The following is a 26,614-nucleotide window of genomic DNA, read 5'->3' on the forward strand; positions in this document are numbered from 1 at the left end:
TGCAAAGTTCTTAAATAACGGTGACCAGTAATGACCGGAATGAATATTTGCAATTGAAACAGAGAAATTTATTGGGAACAACGTAAAAGTGACTTTCTGTTATGACTGTTGATATTAAAATTGACGGCAATGAGACAGATATTTATTTTATTTCTATTGGTAATAAGTTTACTTTAAACATATAATTTTAATTTTTAATTACTTAATAAAAAATATCACAAAAAATCTGATTAACATTTTATTAATTGTATATCCGGCCAGTTTATGACACCTCGGTGTTTCCGTTCTTACTCTGGTATGTAATTAGGACAAAATCTCCCTCTGTGACAGAGTCGATCTCAACTAATTTAAAACACCCACTTACAGAAAAGTCGGTAACATTTTATTTGTAATTATCATCTTTCGTCCTCTCTCCTTCAAATATAACCTCCTTGCCATAACTAACATATTTCCAAAACTGACCCCAAGAAATCAAGTCAAACCCCTTATTTGACATATAGTGTGACATGTCTAATCAGACAAATGAGTATTACAACATCCTGATTTAACCAACACATTTTCATGGTCTCAACATATGACTATCCTTGCATAAAAAAACTGAGATTTCTGACTTCTGCTTAAGGGGACATTTTTTTCTATTCCACTAGTGTGTCTGATAACAGTTTATACTTAAAATTTCACTTCATAATTGATTTGTGCATTAAGTTTCAAATTTAAATGACTACAAACTTAAACTTAACCTATAACATGATACTGGAAAGAAATGAATCCATAATATCCCTCTACTTATATTGTAGGCTGGAAAATAAAAATTCAGAAAGATGAATAACTGGAAAATAAAAATTCAGAAAGATGAATAACTTTTCTTAAACATTTTTCAAATCGAAATATTCTGAATAATATTATTTTTAAGGAATCCAGTTCATGTAGTGCAAGTGTGGACACATAGTGACATCTTATATTTAGTGATCAGAATCTTATAGACGCACCCTAGTACATGCACGAAGAAACGATGGTTTTTCAATAAGGTTTTCATGTTAGTATAATAAACTGGCACGACAAGTTTTTGCAGTTTCCTGGTCATCCTTGCTTAGATAAGGCACAACATATTCATCTCATTTGTTATTGGGCAGCAAATCTGAAAATCGTATTGGGGCTGGATATTAAACAACTATTAATGAAAAACAGCAGTCCTTTACAAAGGTCCATCTTGGTCAGTTAAGTTGCAGATAAAGGCAAATTAAATTGTTATATGTATTCAGTTCTTACCACAGTATTATGTCAATGAGGTATCTGGTACTATGTATTTTACACGGAAAACCAAACCTAGCTACACTATTTGTGAGGTAATAAGGAGAGAATTCAATTCTTACAAAACTAGTTCCATCCTCTAGATTTGCACTTTCCATCTGGTTTTATATGGCTCAAAAAGGTGTAACATTTAATAAACCCTTGCTCCAAAAGTTAGGGTATACTGGTTCATGTCTGTCATCTTGCTGTCTGTGTTTCTCTTTGGTTGAATTTTTCTAAGAAACTACAATCTGACCTTTATGTGAGCATGCTATACTGTTTGATGTATTTTCATATTCATTGCTCATCAACTTCCTGTTAACTGAATTTCTGTTGAATATTTTTCTGTTATACATTGAAGTGTTTGAGGTTATTTTAAACTAAGACCTATATTACTAGACAGGCAACAGTGGAGGGCGTTGGTAGTGGCCTCATGTGCAAGTATGCACAAAGAGGATTAAGTAAGTAAGTAAGTATATTGTGTCATTGTTTATAAAAATATGAAGATGTGCATGGTATGATTGCAAATGAGACAATTCCCCAACCTGAGAATGAAGTAACAAAATATCATGCTAAGCACTTCCACAATGAGCAAAACTCTAAAAAACATTGAAGCACAAAATACAGATCTAAGTTTACTCACAAATAATTATTTATCAGTTTAGGGTATATGACAAACTCTAGCAGATCATGTTTTACATTGAATGAATTTCATACAACCTATTACCTAAAATATAGACAAATTTATTAAAATAATAACATCATGAACATTTATAATATTTTTAATCAAAATATGTTTATTTTCATATAAAACTAACAAAAACAATATTCAAATAAATATATACTATACATGAATAATAAAGGACACAACTCATGGACAGATAACACTTTGGAATTCTAAAAAATCAAATAAAATATATATCAAAAAGTAAGGTGTGGAACTTTACACTGGGATTCAAACTTTAGTGAAATAACAAGTTATAACAATACAGTTTCTCAATTTGTATACATACATAATGTATAAATTCAACTTTCAATATTGAAAATAATAAAAAGTAAACTTGACAACTAGCTACACTAGTACTAAATCAGATAAAATATAATATGTTGGCATCATTTTCTTAAAAACTTTTCAACAATACCTATTATCATTTGTTTATAAGCCAGTATGACATAAGTTCTTTCAATGTATATTCAGAGTTTAAAATAACTCCTTGTATATCTTGTTAATAGATTTACCCATGGAAATTTCTAACACTCTTCAAGGACTGGTAAAAGGACCCAATACCAATGAGAGTTAATTCAAAATCATGCAGAACTATCCAATTGATTTTTATAGCAAATAATTTCAGCTAATACAGGACCAATACATTTTTACTTGGACTACCAGGCTACAAATAATTAGGAGAAACTCTTGACATAAAAACTTCCATATTGTCATTTAAATATTTTTTTTATTATTAGTTCTGCTACAAATGCATAGATTAATCTGCAAAATAATTCAATGTTTTACAAAAATAGGAAAAAACAATTCAATATATTAAATTAATAGAAAAGAAATGTGGCTTATTCCTTATATTTTACATCAGCACCAATAAATAAAATGCACAAAACATTAGGCAATATCCAAAAAGTAAACCTGGAATGTGGAGAATTTCACTTTAAGACTAGCATTTGAAATTCAAGTTTGTTTTGACACAAATATACTAGTACAAAATCAAATGTATCCATCTTACCAAATCTCACTATTTTTATTATAAAGGACAATAACATAAATAAGGTTAATATCTTGTTATGAAAGCAATTTTGTCAATTGACATTCACATGTTAACTTTAGAGACTTTACTATGATACACTTCATATATGTAGAAATGGAAATTCCAAAAAGAATAATTCATTTTGATACAAAATAATAGATAAAAGTGCATGATTACACTTAATATTTAATAATTTTATAAATTATTTTCTGTCCTGTTCAAGCTTAAACTACAGGACAATTTGCTAACTTCTCCTTGTGTTCAAATTGATCTAAATATTGTCCATGCATGGTTGCCAACTTGTATGCATTTCATGGGTAATACATGCCAATTTAACTGTATACATTCCATTCTTATTTAAACTTTATGAGATTTCAAATGATAAATTTTGTGTTAGACAGACTAAACAAACTGTCTCTAAAAATATATGTCTGGAACTGTTAATTATTAAAAGATATATTAAAGTTGGTACAAAATATCATAAATATCATCGCTGGCTAAAAGGTGGAGGACCTGTTACTGAGATTGATCTAGAATTTTTTGGTGTGTCCAGACTAACTTTCTCAGCAGATGATGGCAGACGACGTTTAGTTTGACCTCTTTGTACTTGTCTAGCACGAGCACCAAAACCTAAACTCTGTAGAGACTCTGTGATGTATCTCTGGGCAGGCGCTACACATAACAGAATTAATAACTTTGCATCTCCTCCTGTAAATATACTGACAGTTTATAATAAAGAAGGTTTATACTGGTTATGACACTTTAAACAATATTGTTAGATATTTGTATAAAATAAGTATTTTTAGCATTACACGATGAATCAGGCTTCAAAACAAAGACACAAACATCAATTATTTACTTACCAGTAGTATTAATATATAAGTTTCAATTCAGTTAGAAAACATTTTCAATGATAAGTAATAAGGGAGATAACTTGTGTTTACTTTAAAATATTTGAAATTAACAACATGGGAGATAACCCTATAAGCCTAAGCACTTGTGTCATTGTCAATATTTGTTATTTTATTGGAGTTTGCAACCATAATTATCCATTTAAATGGCCCAAGAACACAGTTATTTCGTAGTGCATTTCTTTTAGACAATAAATTCAAATTAAAAAAAAACCCACCTGCTCTTTCTCAGAAATGTTTTTACAGTGTAGTGTACTACCAGTGAGACAAATAATATCAAAATTATAGAAACTTCTACCAGCTCTACCTCAAAATATTGACAATTGAACTGAATATAGTAAAATAATTTTTTTTACAGATTTAATAAAATATTTGTGATGGACTACAGATTTGATGTACAAAGCGCTTCACATTTTACATACATCAATTAAGCCGTTTAACCAGGGCAATGAAAACAAAATATGCTGCACTTTTTTCTGTGATAATCTACTTTTCTCTATATTCAGAGTTCACAAATGGTTAATAAAATTGAATTTAAGCCTAGAAACACAAATATCAGGAACAAAAAAGCTGTCAGATAGAAAGTCAGCATGACTCTTAGGCATAAAATGTAAACTGCTTTAAAATGCTCATTATAGCCGTAGAATGCCAAAATGGCACATTTTAACAGAATTTCTGTAAACCAAAGATGTAAATCCTTTACTTTTATTGAGTTTGACAAATTGAAACCAGCAAATCATTCAGGAAAGTTCCCAAAGTACAGAATCTAGATTTCAGGGATCCATCTCTTAATACATCATAAAAGTTTTAAAATATAAAATGACATACATAGTCATGGCTAAAATTAACATTAAGTAATAGTACATGCAACTGCTAAAAATAAATTGACAGCTTATCACCTCAAGACAATCATCATTTCTTAATACATAATTTACAAGCAGTGTTAGGGAGGAAATCAAACAGTGTTCTTTACATATATTTAAATAACCTTCCTTACACTGCTTTTAAATTGTCTCAATTGTCCTTTAACCAGAAAAAAAGTTTTTTCCCCTTAGTTTGCCCTTAATTTCTAAATGGTTTGAGCCATAACCCCCCCCCCCCCCCAATGTAAATCCTGACCATCCCTTTGTAGTATGGAAACTTGTGGTATAATTTCAGAGAGATTCATACACTTTAACACAAGTAATGGTCTGGAAACTACAAAAATGCTTATTGGGCCCTAACCCTTAAAAATCAATCCCAACCTTTCTTTAGTGTTAATTTTTTTTTATTGATTTCTATTTACTTTTACCAAAGTAATTATCTGGAAACCATCTGTCTTCGAGTACCCTGATGACAACGACTACGTGATAGCAATATATGACAAAAATATTTTTAATTTTTACGGTCATGTAAAAACTTCTCTCTCCCTTCTTTTATGGTACATTTGTTTCAGACAATAAAGACACAGCCACTTACCAATGGAATCTTGTAACAAATGTGTGAGGCGTGTGTTTCTGTAAGGTACATGTGCTCTGTGTTCAGCTAGGGCTCCTAAAACATCAGCTAATGCAGACAAACTTTTGTTAATGTTTGCTGTTTCTCGTAATGCCTGTCCTTTTACACCACTCATGCCTGAAATTTATACAATTACATCCAATATGGGCTCAATAATTTCATTTTCAATTTGATTATCTCACAAGGGTGAAATTTTTCTTTAACATTTGATTTTCATTTCTGAAAGTTTTGTGATGTTTTTGTAATAAATATAAATATCATTATTTCTCCTCGATAATAGTACATGTATTCTAAATATTGTTGTAGAAAAAAGTAAAGTCACAAAATACCGAACTCTAAAGAGGAAATTCAAAACAAAAAGCCCTAATCAAATGGCAAAATTAAAAGCACAAATACTTCAAACAAATGGATAACAACTGTCATATTCCTGACTTGTTACAAGTATTTTCTTACATAGAAAATGGGGGAATAAACCTGTTTATATAGCTGACCAAACCTCTCACTTGTATGACAGTCACATCAAATTCTATTATATTAACAACAAAAGTTTTTTAAGTTCTAAGTTACTTTCAAGTCTTATCTATATAAATATTACCTTAAAAAATCTTCAAGGAGCACAATATGGTGAGAAAAAAAAAATTGTTCGTCAGGTTTTTGACTTCATATTTTGTTCATGAAGACATTCTATCCATAAATCTCTTAGCCAAAACCTACCAACACATTCACTGCCAGCCAGATCTACTAATTGTAGTTTTGTTTTAATAACAGCCTGTCCAGCAGAATTAGTGCTGAGATCATTTGATTGCCACATGGAGCCTGATGGCATTGATCCAGATGATGATAAAGAGGATGATCTCCCTTTACTGTCCCTAGGTGTCGCTGTAAATAAAACTTAGACAATTCAATGATTGGCCTTCATAGTTTGAAAGAGGACAAGACAAGCAGATAAAGTATACAGAAGTTGTTCAAATATTTATAATATAATTATTGGTTGAAAGACAAATCACTTCAATCTGAATCAACAGTACGAATGCATTTAAAGATTATAGAATTATTAGCGCCACATTCTAACTAAAAATTTATGTAAACGATTATGATTTTTGTTATCTGAAAATATGACTAATGATCGATATCAATATATAAACATAATGCTATATATTTTACAATAATGATAAGAAATGGCTGAATATATGATAAGCTATCTACTTCGAAATTAAGTTTAATATGCTTATTTCAGCTAAATCTATGGCACAGATTTCATATCCATTCCTTTCCATACTGTATAACACTACACAAATACCAATGTCATAGACTCATATTCCAGTACTGCAAAGCATCTCTAAGGGAATAGATATAAACTCTGTGGCGTAGATTAATTTCAGTTATAAGACATACATAAGAAATTTTTCTTTGATCTTATTGACTGATAATTTCCATTCTCAGCACATAGTGTGATATGAAAAATATCACTAGAATCTAAGGGCGCTTGTGCCATTGTCACAACGCTTAAGGTAAAAATAGGGATAAACAGATTATCATTGGTCATCTCAACTGGATTGCTTTTCTCATATTCGCAGTGCCAGCTCAATCGAGAAAATCAATCTCATCGAGAAGACCAATAATATTAATCCATATAATTATAATAGATTTTACATAGAATAATACTGCCTTCATCTCCATAGATAATTTCTAAAAATATGTGTTTCAAGGGGGCTCCTGGGTATAAATGATTTTTTTTTTCTAATATAGGATTTCGCTATATTTTTTCATAAATGAACTTCATCATATACTTAAAAGAAAAATGTAATAAAAAAATGGGGTCACCGTTCATTTAAGCTAATATCTGCCTTTGGAAGAAGCATACATTTTTGTTAATGTCCTTTTTTTCTGTTGAACTATAAATAGGAGAAAAAGAGGAAATATCGAAATAAAAAAATAACCTAATATAAGAAATCGCTTAAACTTTACAATTATTTAGTTTATGTACAGCTTATTTGAAAACAATAATAAACTAGAGGCTCTAAAGAGCCTGTGTCGCTCACCTTGGTCTATGTGCATATTAAACAAAGGACACAAATGGATTCATGACAAAATTGTATTTTGGTGATGGTGATGTGTTTGAAGTTCTTACTTTACTGAACGATTTTGCTTCTTACAATTATATCTATCATGAACTTTGCCCATTAGTAACAGAGAACTATATTTGGTAAAAATTTACACCAAATTAATGAAAATTGTTAAAAATTGACTATAAAGGGCAATAACTCCTTAAGGGGTCAATTGACCATTTAGGTCATGTTGACTTATTTGTAGATCTTACTTTGCTGAACATTATTGCTGTTTACAGTTTATCGCTATCTATAAAAGTATTCAAGATAACCAAAAACGGCAAAATTTCTTTAAAAATTACCAATTGGAGGGCAGCAACCCAACAACCAGTTGTCCAATTCATCTGAAAAATTCAGGGCAGATAGATATTGACTTGATTAACAATTTAACTTCTTGTCAGATTTGCTCTAGATGCTTTGGTTTCATAGTTATAAGCAAAAAACTGCATTTTACCCCTATGTTCTATTTTTAGCCGTGGCGGCCATCTTGGTTGAATGGCCAGGTCATCGGACACATTTTTCAAACTAGATACCCCAAAGATGATTGTGGCCTAGTAGTTTCAGTGGAGATTTTGTAAAAGATTACTTAGATTTATGAAAAATGGTTCAAGATTGACTATAAAGGGCAATAACTCCTAAAGGGTCAACTGACCATTTTGGTCATGTTGACTTATTTGTAGATCTTACTTTGCTGAACATTATTGCTGTTTACAATTTATCTCTATCTATAATAATATTCAAGATAATAACCAAAAACAGCAAAATTTCCTCAAAATTACCAATTCAGGGGCAGCAACCCAACAACCGATTGACCGATTCATCTGAAAATTTCAGGGCAGATAGTTCTTGACCTGATGAACATTTTTATCCCATGTCAGATTTCCTCAAAATGCTTTGGTTTTTGAGTTATAAGCCAAAAACTGCATTTTACCCCTATGTTCTATTTTTAGCGGTGGCGGCCATCTTGGTTGGTTGACCAAGTCACGCCACACATTTTTTAAACTAGATACCCCAAAGATGATTGTGGCCAAGTTTGGATTAATTTGGCCAAGTAGTTTCAGAGGAGAAGATTTTTGTAAAAGATTACTTTAATTTACGAAAAATGGTTAAAAATTGACTATAAAGGGCAATAACTCCTAAACGGGTCAACTGACCATTTTGGTCATGTTGACTTATTTGTAGATCTTACTTTGCTGAACATTATTGTTGTTTACAGTTTATCTCTATCTATAATAATATTCAAGATAATAACCAAAAACAGCAAAATTTCCTCAAAATTACCAATTCAGGGGCAGCAACCCAACAACCGATTGACCGATTCATCTGAAAATTTTAGGGCAGATAGATCTTGACCTGATAAACATTTTTATCCCATGTCAGATTTCCTCAAAATGCTTTGGTTTTTGAGTTATAAGCCAAAAACTGCATTTTAACCCTTTGTTCTATTTTTAGCCGTGGCGGCCATCTTGGTTGGTTGACCAGGTCACGCCACACATTTTTTAAACTAGATACCCCAAAGATGATTGTGGCCAAGTTTGGATTAATTTGGCCAAGTAGTTTCAGAGGAGAAGATTTTTGTAAAAGATTACTGTAATTAACGAAAAATGGTTAAAAATTGACTATAAAGGGCAATAACTCCTAAATGGGTCAATTGACCATTTAGGTCATGTTGACTTATTTGTAGATCTTACTTTGCTGAACATTATTGCTGTTTACAGTTTATCTCTAACTATAATAATATTCAAGATAATAACCAAAAACAGCAAAATTTCTTCAAAATTACCAATTCAGGGGCAGCAACCCAACAACCGATTGACCGATTCATCTGAAAATTTCAGGGCAGATAGATCTTGACCTGATAAACATTTTTACCCCATGTCAGATCTGCTCTAAATGCTTTGGTTTTTGAGTTATAAGCCAAAAACTGCATTTTACCCCTATGTTCTATTTTTAGCCGTGGCGGCCATCTTGGTTGGTTGACCGGGTCACGCCACACATTTTTTAAACTAGATACCCCAATGATGATTGTGGCCAAGTTTGGTTAGATTTGGCCCAGTAGTTTCAGAGGAGAAGATTTTTGTAAAAGTTAACGACGACGGACGACGACGGACGACGGACGCCAAGTGATGAGAAAAGCTCACTTGGCCCTTCGGGCCAGGTGAGCTAAAAATATAGGTCACCAATGAGTTAAAAAAGATATTTCAAATTTAAGGCAAAAAAATGGCATTTTTGCACCAAAGGGAGATAATTTGGAGCTTTTTCAATTTTTAAAGTCATCTGGGGCCAAACCAAATCATTCTTTTGGGTTTTGTACCATATCATGAAGTATTAACTAATAGTGTAATAAATAAAATTTGTAATGAAAAAATAAAGGTTTAATTTTTTGCTAAAATTTTTGTAACCACGAGCCACCTTAAGTTCACATTAAAAAAAATGTAGAAGTTCACAGATTATTATTATTTCAAAAATCTGTTCATATAATTAGAATTGATGGCCACTTGCTTTCATTTCATATAAAAAAAAAAACAGCTTTCAAGTCAATAATGATGATGTCACAAAATAAACTGATATGAGGGAGAGTTGTCTTATTAGCAATCTTACCACATCTCCTTTTTTTCACTGCTTATCTAAGAAAAACAATTTAAATTCATGCATTTAAGTTAAAGAAACATGCAGTTTTAGTTGTTGTCCAAATTTTCAAATAAAACCATGCAGGGTACAGTAATTGAATTCTCAGGTAAGAGCAATAAGTTAGATTGTATGTTATTGTTAAGTATGGTGTAAACTGATTTCAAGGGCTGGGTTTTGAGGGAATTCATGCTAGTTGGAATGTAAGGTAGTTTCTTATTTGTGGTAAAACATAGCTTGATTTTTTTAAGATATGTATGATAAACAAAATTCTAGGAATATGTGATATTTGGCAACCTTCTCAGATCTTCTTAGTATTGATTATTAATAATCTGTTTTTGTTCAATTCCCCCCCCCCCCGCCCCCCTTACAAAATCCTGCATCCACTCCTGTATTCTACCCTAACATCATAAAGCAGTAATATGAGAATTAAAGTTCTACTCTGACAGCAGGTGATAAAGCTTCATGATAAATGAGTTACAGCAGAATGCATTGAGTGTTTAGGTAAAGATAGAATCTTAGGTGAGCTTGCATGTTAGCTGAATATTGAAGTCATTATTAGGTTAGGGATATAACCCTCCTTTCTGAGTACCGTAGTCTAGTTCTACACTACAGACAGATAGATTGGTCGAACTAGTATACTTTTATAATAGGATAGTTTACCATACCTAATCATGACTTCATGGTTTAGCTAACAGCAAGCTAACCAAATATATTACCTTTATCTACACACTCAATGCATTCTGCTGTAATTGCTATACTTTAAGCAACTAAAAGGCAGAAAACAAAAAATATAAAAATTACATAATCAGCAAGTTTAATTTAATGATTCTTTATGGTGGAATACAATGCACATGTTCATAGATGTATTTTTTTTTATGTCAAACAAATCTATGGGGTTTTCTCATTGTTGAGGGCCATACAGTGGTCTCTTGTGGAGAGTTGTCTCATTGACATTCATACCACATCGTCTTTTTTATACTTTATCAATAAAGTTTTCACAGAAAGGTAAATATTGAGGAAATATTATGTGAAAGATTTTATTGTTAGATTGCTGCCTCATTCACATAATCCCCATATGTCCTTTTATTTCTTTTGTTATTCACATAAAATGTGGCAACAAATATACAGACAATTTAATGGCTTTTAATTCAGGACATATACATAAAAAAGAAGGGGTTGTTTCCCTTTGCAAATATTTTAAAAGATGGTAATTGGCAAATGGGAAATTTGATAATTATATTGGTACAGAACTATTCAGTTTTTAACATTTGAGACTTTAAAATGATTTATTTGAGGTTGGGAAAGGATTGGGACTATTAGCTAATTAAGGGAATATGTTAGACAGAGGGCTAACGGTCAACAACCTTGTAGAAGAGCTTCAGGGATCATATCAAGAAGTTGACTTTCTGTTAAAGATTTCCTTTTGGTTTTCCTGAAAACTAAATTCATGTAAAAAGTTATAAATATGACTCTGCTAAAAAATTGAACATTGGCAAACAAACATACTGATAAGTATCATAAAAAACTAAACACATTACCGTATTTGGTCATGTATAGTCTGCATCTTTTTAAATATTTGGTCATGTATAGTCTGCATCTTTTTACATGTATATATGATTTATGATGGTAAATTATGAAACATTTCAAAGCTCAATGCTCTTCAACTTAAAGAGTACTTCAAATATAAGTTATCTCAAATTCATCATGTATTATATTTTTTATCACTTACAAACTTTATTTCCAATACTGTAAATTTAGAAATTATTGCATGCATTTCTTATTGTGATTGGGACTTTTTAGACTAAAATGCTACTAATTGTTTTGGGGATATTGAGAAAAAATCTGTTTAACTCATATTATAAATTTTAAAATGCTAGTTAAACAGAATTGTGATTGTAATTTGTAACCCAGTTGCATTTTTTGCAATTTAAAAAATATCGCAATAATTTCTGAATTTAGTTTTAATCTTCTCAATTTTACCAGTAATTTTTTTTTTTTAATATTCCAACTATCATGCAATAATTTCAAGACATTACGAAAGAAGCAAGCAATGGCAAAAACTAGGAGGAATGGTATTGTTAAGAAATATTTTTCAAGAAAATCTTGAATGCTTAGAAAGTTGGCAACCCTACAATTTTATTTTATGCACGCCTACACATAAATTCTAAATTGTTTTGCAATGAGCAAAGAGAAACTTGCATGCATGGGTTCAACATATAAATACATAAAAACAAAATAAAACATAAATAAAATCTAAATAACACATCATTCAATAAAAATCTTATGTAGCCAAACTGTAGGGTGCATTCAATCATTGAGAACATACGTTGCAATGTTTTGCTGTAGGCTGTAGGCTCTGTTATGGAAAAACAAATTAATAATTTTTAGAAATCTATTTTTCAATATATTTATATTTATAGAAATCATGTTTGATATTAATTGAGTTGGGTTTATAATTGGTTTTTAGTTGTTCAACTCAGGAATGGTTCAGCACAATGGGAATATCACAGTTGTTGGCGTTTAAGAAATAATTATTTTATGTCATGCTCTACATGTATGCTCATTTGCCATGGGTAGGCATTATATTTGTCAATAGCTTGGTATCCAGTTTTAGCTAGGTGTACAGTGTTATCAAATATAATGCCTACCCATGTTAAAATAAGCATGCAGCATGGAATGATAAAATAATTTAGATTTTAATAGGAAAATTTAAAACTTTGATACTTCGAAGCAGACATAATTCATGTTGTGAAAAATGACTATTTTTATTTTATGAAGAAAAAATTACAGAAAAGCAACCATTTCACAAAAATAAACAGATAATGTTAACTTACTTTAAGAAAGATTTTATTTTATTTCCTAGCATGCAACACCAACACAGAAGTACGTTTTGATCCCTCGTTTTATTAAAAAATACAACTGATGTCACAATTTCAATTGTGATGTTAATCAGGTGCAGTCCATGTTTTATTGATATTAGAACATGACTTTGTTTCCAAAGCAAAAGAAGAACATCATATAAAAATCTGTTTGATATTTTAGACATCATTTACTAGGATATTGCACTATATAATATAAGGATGAAAGATGGAATTTGAATTAAGCTATTCTTTTGCCATATGGGAAATTCATTATTTTGAATGATTAGTTTCCAAGGATACTAGAAGAGACTGCAAAATATAATAATATGACAGAAGATGAAATTCTGAATTGAACTTTTTGGCTTCATGTGTATTTTTGATGGGTTTTTATTATTGTGAGCCCTTGGTTCGATTTTTAGAGTAATTCAAAGATTTGTTATACATTTGTGTATTTATAAATGTTATTCAGACTTAAGGTGGTACCTAACACTACAGGGAGATAACTCTGAAAATCAGCAGAATGTTTTAATGATGTTGTGTTGTTAAGGGATCATTTAGCTTCTCAATAATCAAAATAAGTTTTTGTCAAACTGCTATATACATGTACATGATAAAACCAGTGTTATTTTTCTGATTAAACGGTTGGTTCAAATTTTTTGAAATTTTTATATTTTTGTCAAAGGGTCCAAGTAAATACTTTGTCAAAATTTTAAGAAAATTAAACCACCTTAAACCTATTAAAAAATGAAGCTCCTGCCAAAGCTTGATTAATTCAAGGTGCAGCAAACATTAGAATGAGAAAACAGTGATGCTAACTAGGGACAACAAGAATGACACATGTAATGCTCCAACAAAACAAGAATGTGTCCAAAGTACACGGATGCCCCATCCACACTATTATTTTCTATATTCAGTGGACCTGAAAGTGGGGTAATATCTCTAATTTGGCATTAAAATTAAAAAGATCATATCATAAAAAACATGTGAACTAAGTATCAAGTTGATTGGACTTCAACTTCATCAAAAACTACCTCGACCAAAATCTTTAACCTGAAGCAGGACGAACAGACAGACAGACGAATGAACAGATGGAAGCACAGACCAGAAAACATAATGCCCATAAATGGGGCATAAAAATACGATTTAATTTTATTCCATTAAGTAGGATAATCAATTGTTATTCCTTTTAATATAATATAAAATGAAAGAAAATAAGGGAGACAACTATCAAAAGTTTCTTTTTTCTTATTTTCATATCCTGTAATTTATTGATTATATATCAAAGAAAATAAATATCAATAAAACAGAAAATTTGTATCTTACTATCTCCTGGTGCTGAGTTTTTAGAGAAGAAGCTTGGTGCCGGAGAAACAACTGTTAAGGTTACAACCAGATGTGATCGACTTGAATGTTCATGAACCAAAGTGGCAGACTCTCTTCTCGTGTGCAGACCATGTTGTACTAAGCACATGACATCATATACTGTATCTACTTGTCTGAAAAAATAAAATATTATAGAATCGCCCTGGTTTTATGACCTCGAATTATTCATGAATATTCATGAACAATTCATGATTATTCATGTTGAAAAAAAGGGTTTTATTACCCCCTAAAAAGCAAATTTGTCTAGCATTTTAAGAACATTTATTTGTTGTCTCGAAACAGTTATTAAGAATTCATGTATATTCCAGTTAATTCATGTTTCTTATTTATGAATAATCATAAATATTCATGAATATTCTACCTTATTCATGAATACATGAAAATCATGAAAACAGGGCATGCTGGCACTAATAAAATTGAATGATTTGAATGTTCATGAATCAAAGTTGCTGATTCTCTTCCTACACACAGACCATGTTGTACTAAGCACATAACATCATACACTGTATCTACTTGCCTGAAAAAAATCATATAACTATGCTATTTCGAATTTCAAATTTTGGAATGACAGGATTTAAATTTATTAAAATTCAGGAACTTGGGATTTCATGTTTTTAAGCCCGGGATTTGGGATTAGGACCCCCTCCTACTCCCCTCTTTAATGGAAGTTATAAATGCAGACACCTTTCTGATACTGTCTGTCAATTTCAACTTGCTTTATTCTTTAAAAAAAAAAAAATTTGTAAGATTTAATTCTAATTTCAATCTACTAGAGATTCATTTATTTTCTTGGGTACCAATTTTTGTAAAGTTTAAATTTTATGGATTTTTTAATTTCGTGGTTTTGCAATAGTCTGCATTCAAGCCTATGGAAAATTTGTAATTCCTTGAATGTTTAAATGTGTTCATGGCTCACCTGTACACAGGATATAAAAAAAAATGGTATTTAACAAAACATAATGAATCAACAGTCATCTTACTTGGACGTTTAAATGGTAGGCAAACTTGTAGAAATATCTTACTTGAATATAAAAGAAGGCAAACTTAGAGAGTTATCTTACTTGGATATAATGGTAGGCAAACTTTTTTAGAGTTATTGTACTTGGATATAATGGTAGGCAAACTTGTAGAGTTATCTAACTTGGATATAATGGTAGGCAAACTTGTAGAGTTATTTTACTTTGATAATAGAAGGCAAACTTGTAGAGGTATTTTACTAGGATATAATGGTAGGCAAACTTATAGAGTTATCTTACTTGGATATAATGGTAGGCAAACTTATAGAGTTATCTTATTTGGATATAATGGTAGGCAAACTTGTAGAGTTATCTTACTTGGATATAATGGTAGGCAAACTTATAGAATTATCTTACTTGGATATAATGGTAGGCAAACTTGTAGAATTATCTTACTTGGATATAATGGTAGGCAAACTTATAGAGTTGTCCTGACCAGTATTGATATCATGTTTGATGTTTGGGTCATGGCTCAGAAGATCACGGATGTCATTGTTGTATATTTCTACCACTGAGACTTCCACAGTATGTGTTCCTTTCTGTTTCTCCGATGTCAGTCTAGAAGTAAATGGATAGATATGCATGCTATATCAGGAATAATATAAAAGAAAATAAGCATCCCTCAAACCACAAAAAAAAATGAAAGTTTGATTATTCAATTAAGTGAAAACTAAATTTGTTTTGCCGTTAAATTTTTTCAAAAGACTTTGAAAACACAAGGTCACACAAATTAATACACAAAATAACATTAGTTTCACTTTTTTTTTTAAATTGTTCAGTTTAACTTATGCCAAATAAAATAATATTTGTGTTTCCTATAACATCTTTGAAAAAGACAGGGTATTTTACCTTTTTTTTTACATTGAGTGTATGGGAGAGAAATTCAGACTTTAACAGTGCTTATTGAAAAATAACCATAAACACTTAAAGGTAGGCTATTTCTGAGCTTAAAATATAAGAAATATAGGGAAATAGGAAACACACATATTTTTTTATTTGGCCTACCTAAATAATTCTCTAGCTGCTCTTGGTATAACACCCTCATCTGGGTGGGTTTCTCTTGTAGGATTGTAATCCTCATTTTTGTGTGACCCTAACATGGTATGTGTCTTTCCACTTCCTGTCTGTCCATAGGCCATGATACATATGTTATATCTACCAATAACAAATTCCAATTAAGGATGTACATAATATTACAGGGAGATAACTCTGTAAAAAGCAGCTAAACATTTTAAGCACATTGTATAGTAAAGAAAATATTAAAATTCTCAATGACTAAAATTATTATTTGTCAAACTGCAGACATGTGACAGAGTTGTCAAGTCACAACTGGAGATTTGGAAATTTTCAGCTGGAGTTTGGGCCTCATAACTGGAGATTTTTTATCGACATTTTTATCGATGTACGCAATGGTTTTTTGGTGTTTAAACTGCATATTTTCCTTTTTTGTTAATGATTTTATAACTCCATAGCCATTTTTACTTGATAGAAATAGAAGATCAGGGTTTTTTAAATATTTATTTATTATATATAAAGTTCAAGATAAAGTGATCAGCCTTCATACATGTATATAGGTGGTAAAAAGTATCTCTGCTTAAGCATCATTGATCATCATTGTTAATTTTGGTACCACTAACTGAACTGTGGTGTAGAATTGATAGAGTTGTGAGCTTTCTGGTGGGTTTGTTGTCTCCATATGTTAGGTCAAGACATTAGAGTTACCATAGTCAGCTTTGCTACAAGTGTAGTAGACATACATATCATGTCTCAGTTCATTAAGATATTTGTCGTGAGGTTAAGTTATACAACTGTTCAATGTTTTTAACAGCATCACAAAAAAGTCGTTGTTTATACAACTTTAATTAATCCATTGTCAGTATTTCACTTTTAATCATCAAGGCATGTGTCTTAAACTTGCTAGTTAATCACCAGGTAATTACCAATACTCTTTTATTGCTGTATACACAGTCTAATCCTTAACACCTTCATAGATAACTCGAGGCTATTTACCTTTTGACATCAAAACAGTTAAAGGAAACTTCCGTTTTTCTCGGACTTTTCCGGACTTTTCCGATATGAAATTCGAGTTTCTCGGACTTTTTCTCTGTCAGTACCACTTTTGTAAACAAAAATTTCTACTGAAATTTTTTCAAGGTTGACATTTTCAAAAAGCGGAAGATTTCAAATTTAAACGGGAGGGACGGAAGAGGGTCTTAAAAGCGGGAGATTTTGACTCCCGCCGGAAGAATCACATGTATGAACTGCTATATATCCAATTAAATTTTTCCAAGAAAGTGTGTGGTTCAAGTTTTTTGAAATTTTTATATTTTTGTCAAAGGATCAAAGTTAATATTTTGTCAAAAGTTTATGAAAATTAAACGAGCCAAATTAATTTTAGTCAAGGTATTTTGTACCACCTTAATATAAACATATTTACCATTAATACTTGTGATATGTTGTAAATAAACTCATCATAGATACCAGGATTATATGTTGTAAATTATAAACTCATCATAGATACCAGGATTACATTTTGTATTTACATCAGACATGCGTTTCTACAAAACTTAATTGATTTCACGGCTACTGTGTAACAATTTACTTGATTGTTAATTCAAAGATATTTGAATATATAGTTTTATCGCTATTATCTGTATTTTTCCTTTGATGTTTTTTTGTGATAATTTTCATATCACTCGTGTAGAGTGAGAATGAAAATTATCGCTAGTTTCTAAGGTCCTTAGCAACAGCGTATTAATATTATTCATGTGCTAGAGTGTCGGCCAATCAGAAAAGATTAGCCAGAACTATACAAAAAACTGTTATCGGATGACTTTGCTGAAATGTCAACAATAAAAGATGAATTCTCGTTTTAATATTTTACCGTGAATTTCGCCGTTAAATAAATTATTTGAAGTTAATAAAAGTAATCAAATCATGTTAATAAAAAATTCTTTTTTTTTTTTACTTCAAATCATCGTAGGTCTGTCTGCATGTACATTTCTTCATGCATGTATATTTCTTTGTCTGCTTTGAAAATACATAATATATTCAACCGTTCACTTCATTTTGATACGTAGAAACACCAAATTACAGCTTATCAACAGTGAAAATGGTTTTCTCCATATTTGAACACGCCGGATGGTCAGATGAGACATCTTTTTCCAAATGAATGAACTACCTGAGCGACTACATATATATATCAAATAAGCCTACGCCAAAAAAAATAGTGCCACATAAGAAAATGCATTATCATCGTATAAGATAATTTTTTTTTACTGAAATTTAAATTAAATGATATTCGAAAATACAAATAATAGCAATAAATAGATTATTTATGTTTTTTTAAACTCAATGCATTTTCTCATTCTCATCTCATCTCAGGGCTCCGCCCTTCGATGAGATGAGAATGAGAAAATGCATCTCGTTTAAAAAAACATAAATAATCTATAATTACGGCTAAAAATGCTCATATCAATTTATCTAATTTTGTAGTTTTGAAATCAAGGGTGGTTCGTCCTAGCTAAGATCTACACTGAGATTAGTTTCCAAAAAATAAATTAAATGTATAGTAGCTAGTATCTTTTTTCTTATCATTTATTTTCTATTTCACATTTTCAAATAAAATTCCTTCAAAAAATAAGTGAATCTTTTCTCTTTACTTTTGTGGGTAAAAGATAAGAATCTATAACTAGTTTGATTAGAACTTCAGTCATACACATGATAATTTTAAGGCCAAATGTCTGCAACCTTTAAAATTCACAATTAAATTCTGCTTCAATTTAATTGGTTAGTTCTCCCAAAAGCACACAAATACATACAGACTGTTGGAAGTCAGTAAAAGTAAATCTGATAATTTTACAATTTACATGCATGCAATGTATTTTTTGAATTTATGGACTGAGATAAATATTTACCCATCTAATAGTGATGTTAACATTGGCTGAACTTCATCAAACAAACCATTCTGTGTCTCTGTCATGTCATACACTCTAAAATGTAAAAAAAATCAAACATTTCAGTTAAGAACATACAGTTGCAGGAGATAATTCATCCAAATGTCTAAAAGTGCTTATAACTAAATACTACAAACCACTATGAAAAGAAAAAATGGGTGAAAAAACCCACTAGGAACACTATACAAAAAAAGAGAAAAAAAAGAGGTGAAAAATTGTTTTAGTTTGAAAGATGTTTATTTTTGACAGATAAGTATAGAAATGTTGTGATTTTAAACAAAACATGCAAAAATGAGACAAAAATATCTGATTAATCATTTATAAGTATGTCATCAAGGAACATGCATATATTTATTTTTACAAATTTTAAGAGTGTCTGAATTTTAATGAAAAATAAATGTTAGATCTTTTCTGTATCAAATGCTTTTAACAGTTATTTAAGGAATGACTGTAATATTTTTTCTAGCTATGAAGAAATAACATGAAAAATGTGGTGCACACTGAATAACACGTGTAGCGGGTTATTCAACAGTGTGCACCACATTTTTTATGTTATTTCGAATAGACAGAAAAAAATATTACAGTCATTTCTTATGATTTAATTCTAAATTCCATTTTAAACCGAAGAAAACCATGAAAAAAACATTGATGACGTCACGGTCACATGACTAAATTATGTCTTAGTCTTAGAGGCATGATTTTTTTATTAGTTGTTAATGGCTTTGAACTAGCTGTCAGATAACTTCGAGTACTCTCAGATCTGTTCATTGTGTCTCTTTGTGTCAGGATGTATAAGTACCCGGCCACGTCCACATGTATTTTTTGTCTTTTTTCAACTGATTTTTATAGTTCGTTCTTATGTTATAGTGTTATACCACTGTCCCAGGTTAGAGGGAGGGTGGGGATCCCGTTAACATGTTTAACCCCGCCACATTATTTATGTATGTGCCTGTCCCAAGTCAGGAGCCTGTAATTCAGTGGTTGTCGTTTGTTTATGTGTTACATATTTGTTTTTCGTTAATTTTTTTTACATAAATAAGGCCGTTAGTTTTCACCTTTGAATTGTTTTACATTGTCTTATCAGGCCTTTTATAGCTGACTAGGTGACCTATAATTGTTAATGTTTGTGTCATTTTGGTCTTTTGTGGATAGTTGTCTCATTGGCAATCATACCACATCTTCTTTTTTATATGTCTAAACATAACAAAATAACGTCAGTCAATCAGAAGACACCTTACATCCAAAATTAAATTATTCTAATCTAAATTATTATTACAAAAGTTGATACTTTATATTACAATTTTCTTGCTCATTAAAGACCCATTGGTGGCCTTCTGCTGTTACCTGCTCTTTGGTCAGTTTTTTGTCTCTTTGACATATTCCCCATTTCAATTCTCATTTTTTTTACAATAACTCTATCATATAAAGCTGATTAAAATTTAAAGTAAAACGATACATTTTAATTAATAGCATAGTTTGAGGTTCAATAATAATTCATACCTTTCATATTCAAACACTTTGTTGTGTTTTGTTGTTCTCACACAAACATTTTCCTGTAATAAAAGATATCTTTATTATTCTACAAAAATAATGAAAAAGCAATACCATAAAATGGTTATAAACCTAATAAATGTACCTAAATTATTAAAAATTAAAAACAACATAAAGGAAAATTAATAAATAGACAGATGCATTGATGTTTAAAGTCCAGTTGCATATATAACATGCATATTAGGATGAGATTGATTTAATTGTTGGTGTTTTAACGCCACTTTTAATTGCGACTTTTGTCCTATTTTGTTGCAGTCAGTTTTTATTAGTGGAGGAGAAAAAGATTGACCTTCAATAGGAAAATATCAGGACGAGAACTTGTTGATGTGATATGAATATGAACTCTGCGCTGAACTAGATAACACATTTAGGCTTATTTTAAGCTTATTCACTGATTAAGCACGAAGACAGGAGAAACGACAAGTGTAACTGCTAGCTACTGCTCACAGATGATACCACCGCTGCAAGTGGGTAATGTTAATAGTGTCAAAATATGTAAGTGTTCAGTAACAGGAAGATGTCAAGTGATGAAAATAAAAATGTTTCACATGGTTAAGCTGACATATATAAACTCTGAAACTAAATTTCAGAAATCCTTGTATTGTAGTTCCTGATAAAAATGTGACGAACATTGCTACTTGGCTTTCATGTGTAAAATGATACAAGTGTTCAGTAAATAGGAAGTTGTCCAGTGATAAATCTGAAAATGCATCACATGGTATAGCTGACTTATATGAACCCTGAAACCAAATTTCAGAAATCCTTGCATTGTAGTTCCTGGGAAAAATGTGACGAAAAATATTCATGGGATGGATGGACTGACAGATGGATAGACAGACAGAGGTAAAACAGTATACCCCCCTTTTTTAAAGCGGGGGTATAAAAATATGTTGACATGAGCCAATATAAGTCTTTGGTCTTACCCCTAAATGCAATGTTCCAGGGGGTGAGAGCAGCTAACACAATTTTTAAGTCCTCTATGTTACCTGGTCAGTGATTGAACTTATAATCAATCAATGAGAGTCAGTTTTATCTTTTTATACTTACATCATCTACAAAGTGTACTACAACTTCTGACTTGGCTCCTTGTCTAAAAAATTAATAGTTATCATAATTATATTGGAAAGAATACCACATAAAATTCAAAAAACAAAAACAATTTCGACAAAATACTATTCCATAATGAATTTTATTTCAAAATTTTATATGTTATACACTGGTTGCACTATGAAAAAATTTGTCATAATGGACATGTTGATTGTTGGAAAAAATTAACAGATGCATGCCATGAATGCAGTCATTGATATAAATATATGTGTTTCCCTTTGTAATTAAGAGGTTTTAAGAGAAGACACATTAAACTCCTATTGACATCTTATCAATAAAAACTCTTGGTCTTCTGTGTTACCTTCCAAAACTTGACATATCCTCTTGACCTCTATCAAAATCCATAAGTGGTCTTACTCTGCAGTGAACTCTGATGTTACCTCTTAATTCCTGTAACAAAAAGTCAAATCCAATTTACATGTTATACATATTTAACCTTATCATCTCATATGCATAAGCTTCTAAGCTATATTATTATAACTAACATATTTTGACTAATGGTTATACATTTTAGAAAATTTCCTATTGATGCAGATAATGCCTAAAATTATTCAACTGAGGGAAGAAAACAGTTAATTCCTATAAAACTGTCAAGTGAGATGATGAGTTGTCACATGGTAGACAACTCTTACAATTTGGATGTGAGTTGACAAGTCTCATATTTTCCTTTATGTTTGGTTTCCCTTTTGTTTAGTTTTTATTTATTGAATTTTAAATTTTGAATTCCTCCATTTCTACAGTTCATTATTTTAAAGTTGCAATCTTGTTCATTGACTTGTAGAAAACTTTTGCAAAATATTGAACCATTAAAACACTTTAAAATAAATCCATCAAATGTTCAAGATCATTAAAAATATTAGGGGAAAGAGTTTAGGGTATGGACAATTATATAATGAGTAAGGAAATAATTTTATATGAAGAATAAATTTTTAATCTTTTTTAATAAGACAAAGAAATTAATCTTTGACATGTTTGATAAAGAAGATGTTTGTTCAACAATGAATAAAGGTATAAAATGTAGTAAAACAAAATATATCTTTAGTGGTTAAAAAGTACAGACAGGAGAAGACCAGAATTACAACTACTAGGTTTTTAGTGTGAGTAAAATTTCAGAAATTGTGTACTTAAAATTTCCTATTCCAGATAAGCATGCTGTGTATTATGGGTATTTTTGGATTTTGACTTTTTCTATCCCACACAAGAAGACATCACAGCAAAAATTGTAAATGGCTATGCTAGACATCCTTATTACTTGGACTAAGAATTACCATGAGTGTGTTATGAAGTTCCTGTCTTCTTTTTTTCTCTTTAGCATGTCTATCTGTGACATCATGAAGAGTCAGTTCCATATGAGCCAATCGTTCCTGTAGCTCTGACAGACTAGAACTCTGGGATTGGAACGCCATTTTATGTCTTTGTACCACTGAGTTTGCATACTGAACCTGTTCGTTGAATTGCTTGGGAATTTCTTTGGCAGCATTTTGCACTGACTGCATATCTTTTTTGATATTCTTCAAAAATATATATATGTGTTATAAAAAAATCAATGTACTGATTATGCCCGTAATGGGTCTACTATTGGATATAAAATATATCTTATCTTATCTTATTTTATATAAAATTTTCTTACTCACTAGAATTAAAATTTTATTCCAATAACAGTTTCTGCATCCATTGTTAAATGTAGAGCATTAACCTTTAGTTTTATAGCAACTATACATAATTTCATATCATAAACTTACTATACCTGTATTTTGAAAATAAAATAAACAAGTTTTTATTACACTCTTTTTTTTCTTCTACAGGGCTATGCAGTTACATGTAGTTTCGTTAAAATCAAATAACAACTGTTCTAGACTAGTGATAATAATGATTTTGATATAATGTATAGACACATGCACAAGTCTTAAGTTTTGAAAACTATATGTTGACCTTTTAATGACTTATTTTTATTGTGTCACTGGGTTACTGTATTGAAATTTGGCTGTGAGTCATGATAAAATGATTTGAAACTAAAAAAAAAACATAAATCATAAATCTGCTACTTACATCCAGCTCTTGCTTAAATTTGCAGGCCGACTCAGCGACTGATTTCCTAAATCGACTCTCATCTTCAAACTGTTCATGAATTTCAATCGATTCTTGTCTTGTATGTTGAAGTGCCCCTCTTAACTGAGCAAGTTTCAAATAAAGCATAGCATTCTCTGTCTCTAATGAACCTATTCTTTCATCTTTAACCTGTTTATCAAATCAAATCAAATATGTTAAATTTATAACTTATTTATGTGCAAGGTAAATAATTAACTTTTATTACTTTAAATTGAGTGAAATGAATAAACATGTATGCATCTTTTTTCTTTTATCAATAATTTTTTATACTTTAAGTAAATTCTTAAAAAAATTAAAGCATAGAAACCCTTTATATGGGTACAGATGCACATTAGTTTCTCCATAGGGCGTAATGGTAACAACGTTTACTTCTGTTGCTCAGTCCATATCGTTAACTTGGATATGTGTGATGGCTTGTTTTGAAGCTGAGACATTTTGACATATGTGGTAAAATTTTCAGGGTACGAAGTGAGATTACTTTTTCCGTAAGTTAGCAAACCCTGAGTATCCTTTTGTGATGTGGCTCTTCATGGTAAATAATCCCATTTTTAACACAATAAGTTCTTTGAAAATTTAATACTTTGAACAAATTTAATAGCTCCATAGATTTGACACATTTATTCTGTGTTTCCCTACTTTTTAAATTAACTCAAATGGTTGAGCTCAGTCACTTGTTTATAATAGAAAAGTGTCAAATATCACTGCACAGAGAATTTTTGTTTACACATGACTTTTGAGTTCCTCATTTCAAGGTGCATTAGGAATGTTATCCCATATACATGATGTCTGTGACATTCATCTTTGTAGTATGTAGTTTCACTACTGGTTATATTCAGTTACAGTCCAGTTCACTATTTTTCTTTTACTGTTTAATAGAAAACTCTGTTTTCAAATGTTTTCGTAGCAAACAAAAGTCTACCAAAAGTTAGGTTCATCACTCAGTGTTAACATTCTATAAACTCCATCATCGCTATTTTGTGCATTTTTCCTTTGATTTTTTTTGGTGATAATTTTTCATATCATGCTACATATTGTACTTGCTTGAGTCTGAGATGGAATATTATCATGATTTTTGCTAGAAACTAAGGAGGCATGTGTCTAATGAAATTGACCTGAAATGGCCAACTCGTCATACATGTGTACATGTAGATAAAGTAGCGATAAACAAATCATTGGTCATCTCAACTGGATTGCATTTCTCATGTATCTGGTGAATAAATGATTATTTCTTTACTTCATTTTGTATACTTCTGTTTTTACCTCAACCACTTATCATTGCTTATGGCTGAGTTGGTATCTACTATTCAATGGAATCAATCCTGTCAAACATCCCCCTCCTCAAGAGTTATCATACATGTATACCATCATGAATCTTACAACACATACACGATCATACACTGGCTAGATATCCTCTCTAACCACTGTAGGTTTTCAATTTGGCCCCACACCAGAGCTAGCTAGAGCATGATTGACAGTCATTCTTGAGGTACATTTATGATGGATAAAAGTAAAAAAAATGCAAAAAGATGGTTAAGGTTAATTTTTGCTGCATGACAACAACTACTTTTTCTAGTAGATTAAACCATATTTTCACCAAATACTATAAAGTTTTAACCAAATAGATTTTGAGACAATGACAACAAATATAAGAATACACTTGCCAAAACTTGATTACAAAGCTATAGTTATTATTTAAAACACAAAACCAATTAAAATTGGGAGCGAACATGTAGGGTGCGAACAGACTTAGGTGCGAACATGTAGGGTGCAAAAGTGAAAGGGGGGTGAACATGAATGGGCGCAAACGGACCAGGATTCGCTAACTGTAGCCAAAATTTACCATATGAAGCCTCAAGATAATCATCACCCTCTGACACAATTCTGAATAATTATACAATATTCATAGGTGAATCCAAGGGGAGGGGCCTGGGTCCTCCTATTGTGGTCAATTATATAGGGAATGATTGAAGCATGACTGGAGTGGGGCCCCCTTTAGGTCAGCCAAAGCCCCCCCCCCTTTTTCCCTCTTTAAAAAGTTCGGGATCTGCCACTGAAAACACTTTGACTCCTCCGAATGACTTGAAGTTGAATCTCTGTCTTAAAAGCAGTCTTCTTACTTTCTTTATATGGCCGTGTACGTTTCTTCTTCTAATCTTTAGACTTAAGCAGTTAGGGAAGCAATGTTCATTTTTGTTACTTCCCTCAAGATTTAAAACAGTTTAGTAAGTTGTGCACTTGTGGAGTCCATTTCCATAAATATTTTTCTCACCCTGTTGCTTTTTTCAATATGCTTAACTTTTTCCTCATAAAAGTGACTTCTATCTATTCCAAGAGGCATTTTTAACTATCATAATCCGTTGCTGCAGACGCGCCCAAACAAATCGAAAGTATAATCTTTTCGACGGTCTCGGATTTCTTCTTTAAGATTATGGTTAAA

General features: G+C 31.0%; 2 protein-coding genes across 5 annotated transcripts in view; both read right to left on the minus strand.

Moving 5' to 3' along the window:
• LOC134687367 (ras-related protein Rab-39B-like) overlaps positions 1-26,614 on the minus strand; it is a 105,247-nt gene that overhangs the window by 53,701 nt on the left and 24,932 nt on the right. The gene's annotated exons all lie outside the window — the stretch shown is intronic.
• On the minus strand, positions 2,057-26,591 carry LOC134687364 (kinesin-like protein KIF25). 4 transcript variants are annotated; one of them, XM_063547602.1, is made up of 14 exons: positions 26,447-26,591; positions 24,118-24,306; positions 23,337-23,579; positions 22,370-22,458; positions 22,009-22,051; positions 20,911-20,963; positions 19,372-19,446; positions 16,460-16,609; positions 15,851-16,012; positions 14,379-14,551; positions 11,559-11,633; positions 6,170-6,334; positions 5,417-5,572; positions 2,057-3,755 (listed from the first exon to the last, which is right to left on the minus strand). In XM_063547602.1, the coding sequence occupies exons 1-14, from the start codon at positions 26,513-26,515 to the stop codon at positions 3,535-3,537; spliced, it is 1,863 nt and encodes a 620-aa protein (XP_063403672.1). In that variant the 5' UTR covers positions 26,516-26,591; the 3' UTR covers positions 2,057-3,534. The 4 variants fall into 4 exon arrangements, with proteins under 4 accessions (XP_063403672.1, XP_063403673.1, XP_063403675.1 ...); XM_063547603.1 differs by lacking the exon at positions 11,559-11,633 and adding an exon at positions 12,521-12,550; XM_063547605.1 differs by having other exon boundaries at positions 26,295-26,499.

Source organism: Mytilus trossulus, chromosome 10 (assembly GCF_036588685.1).
Source record: "Mytilus trossulus isolate FHL-02 chromosome 10, PNRI_Mtr1.1.1.hap1, whole genome shotgun sequence".
In the NCBI taxonomy this organism is placed as follows: domain Eukaryota; kingdom Metazoa; phylum Mollusca; class Bivalvia; order Mytilida; family Mytilidae; genus Mytilus; species Mytilus trossulus.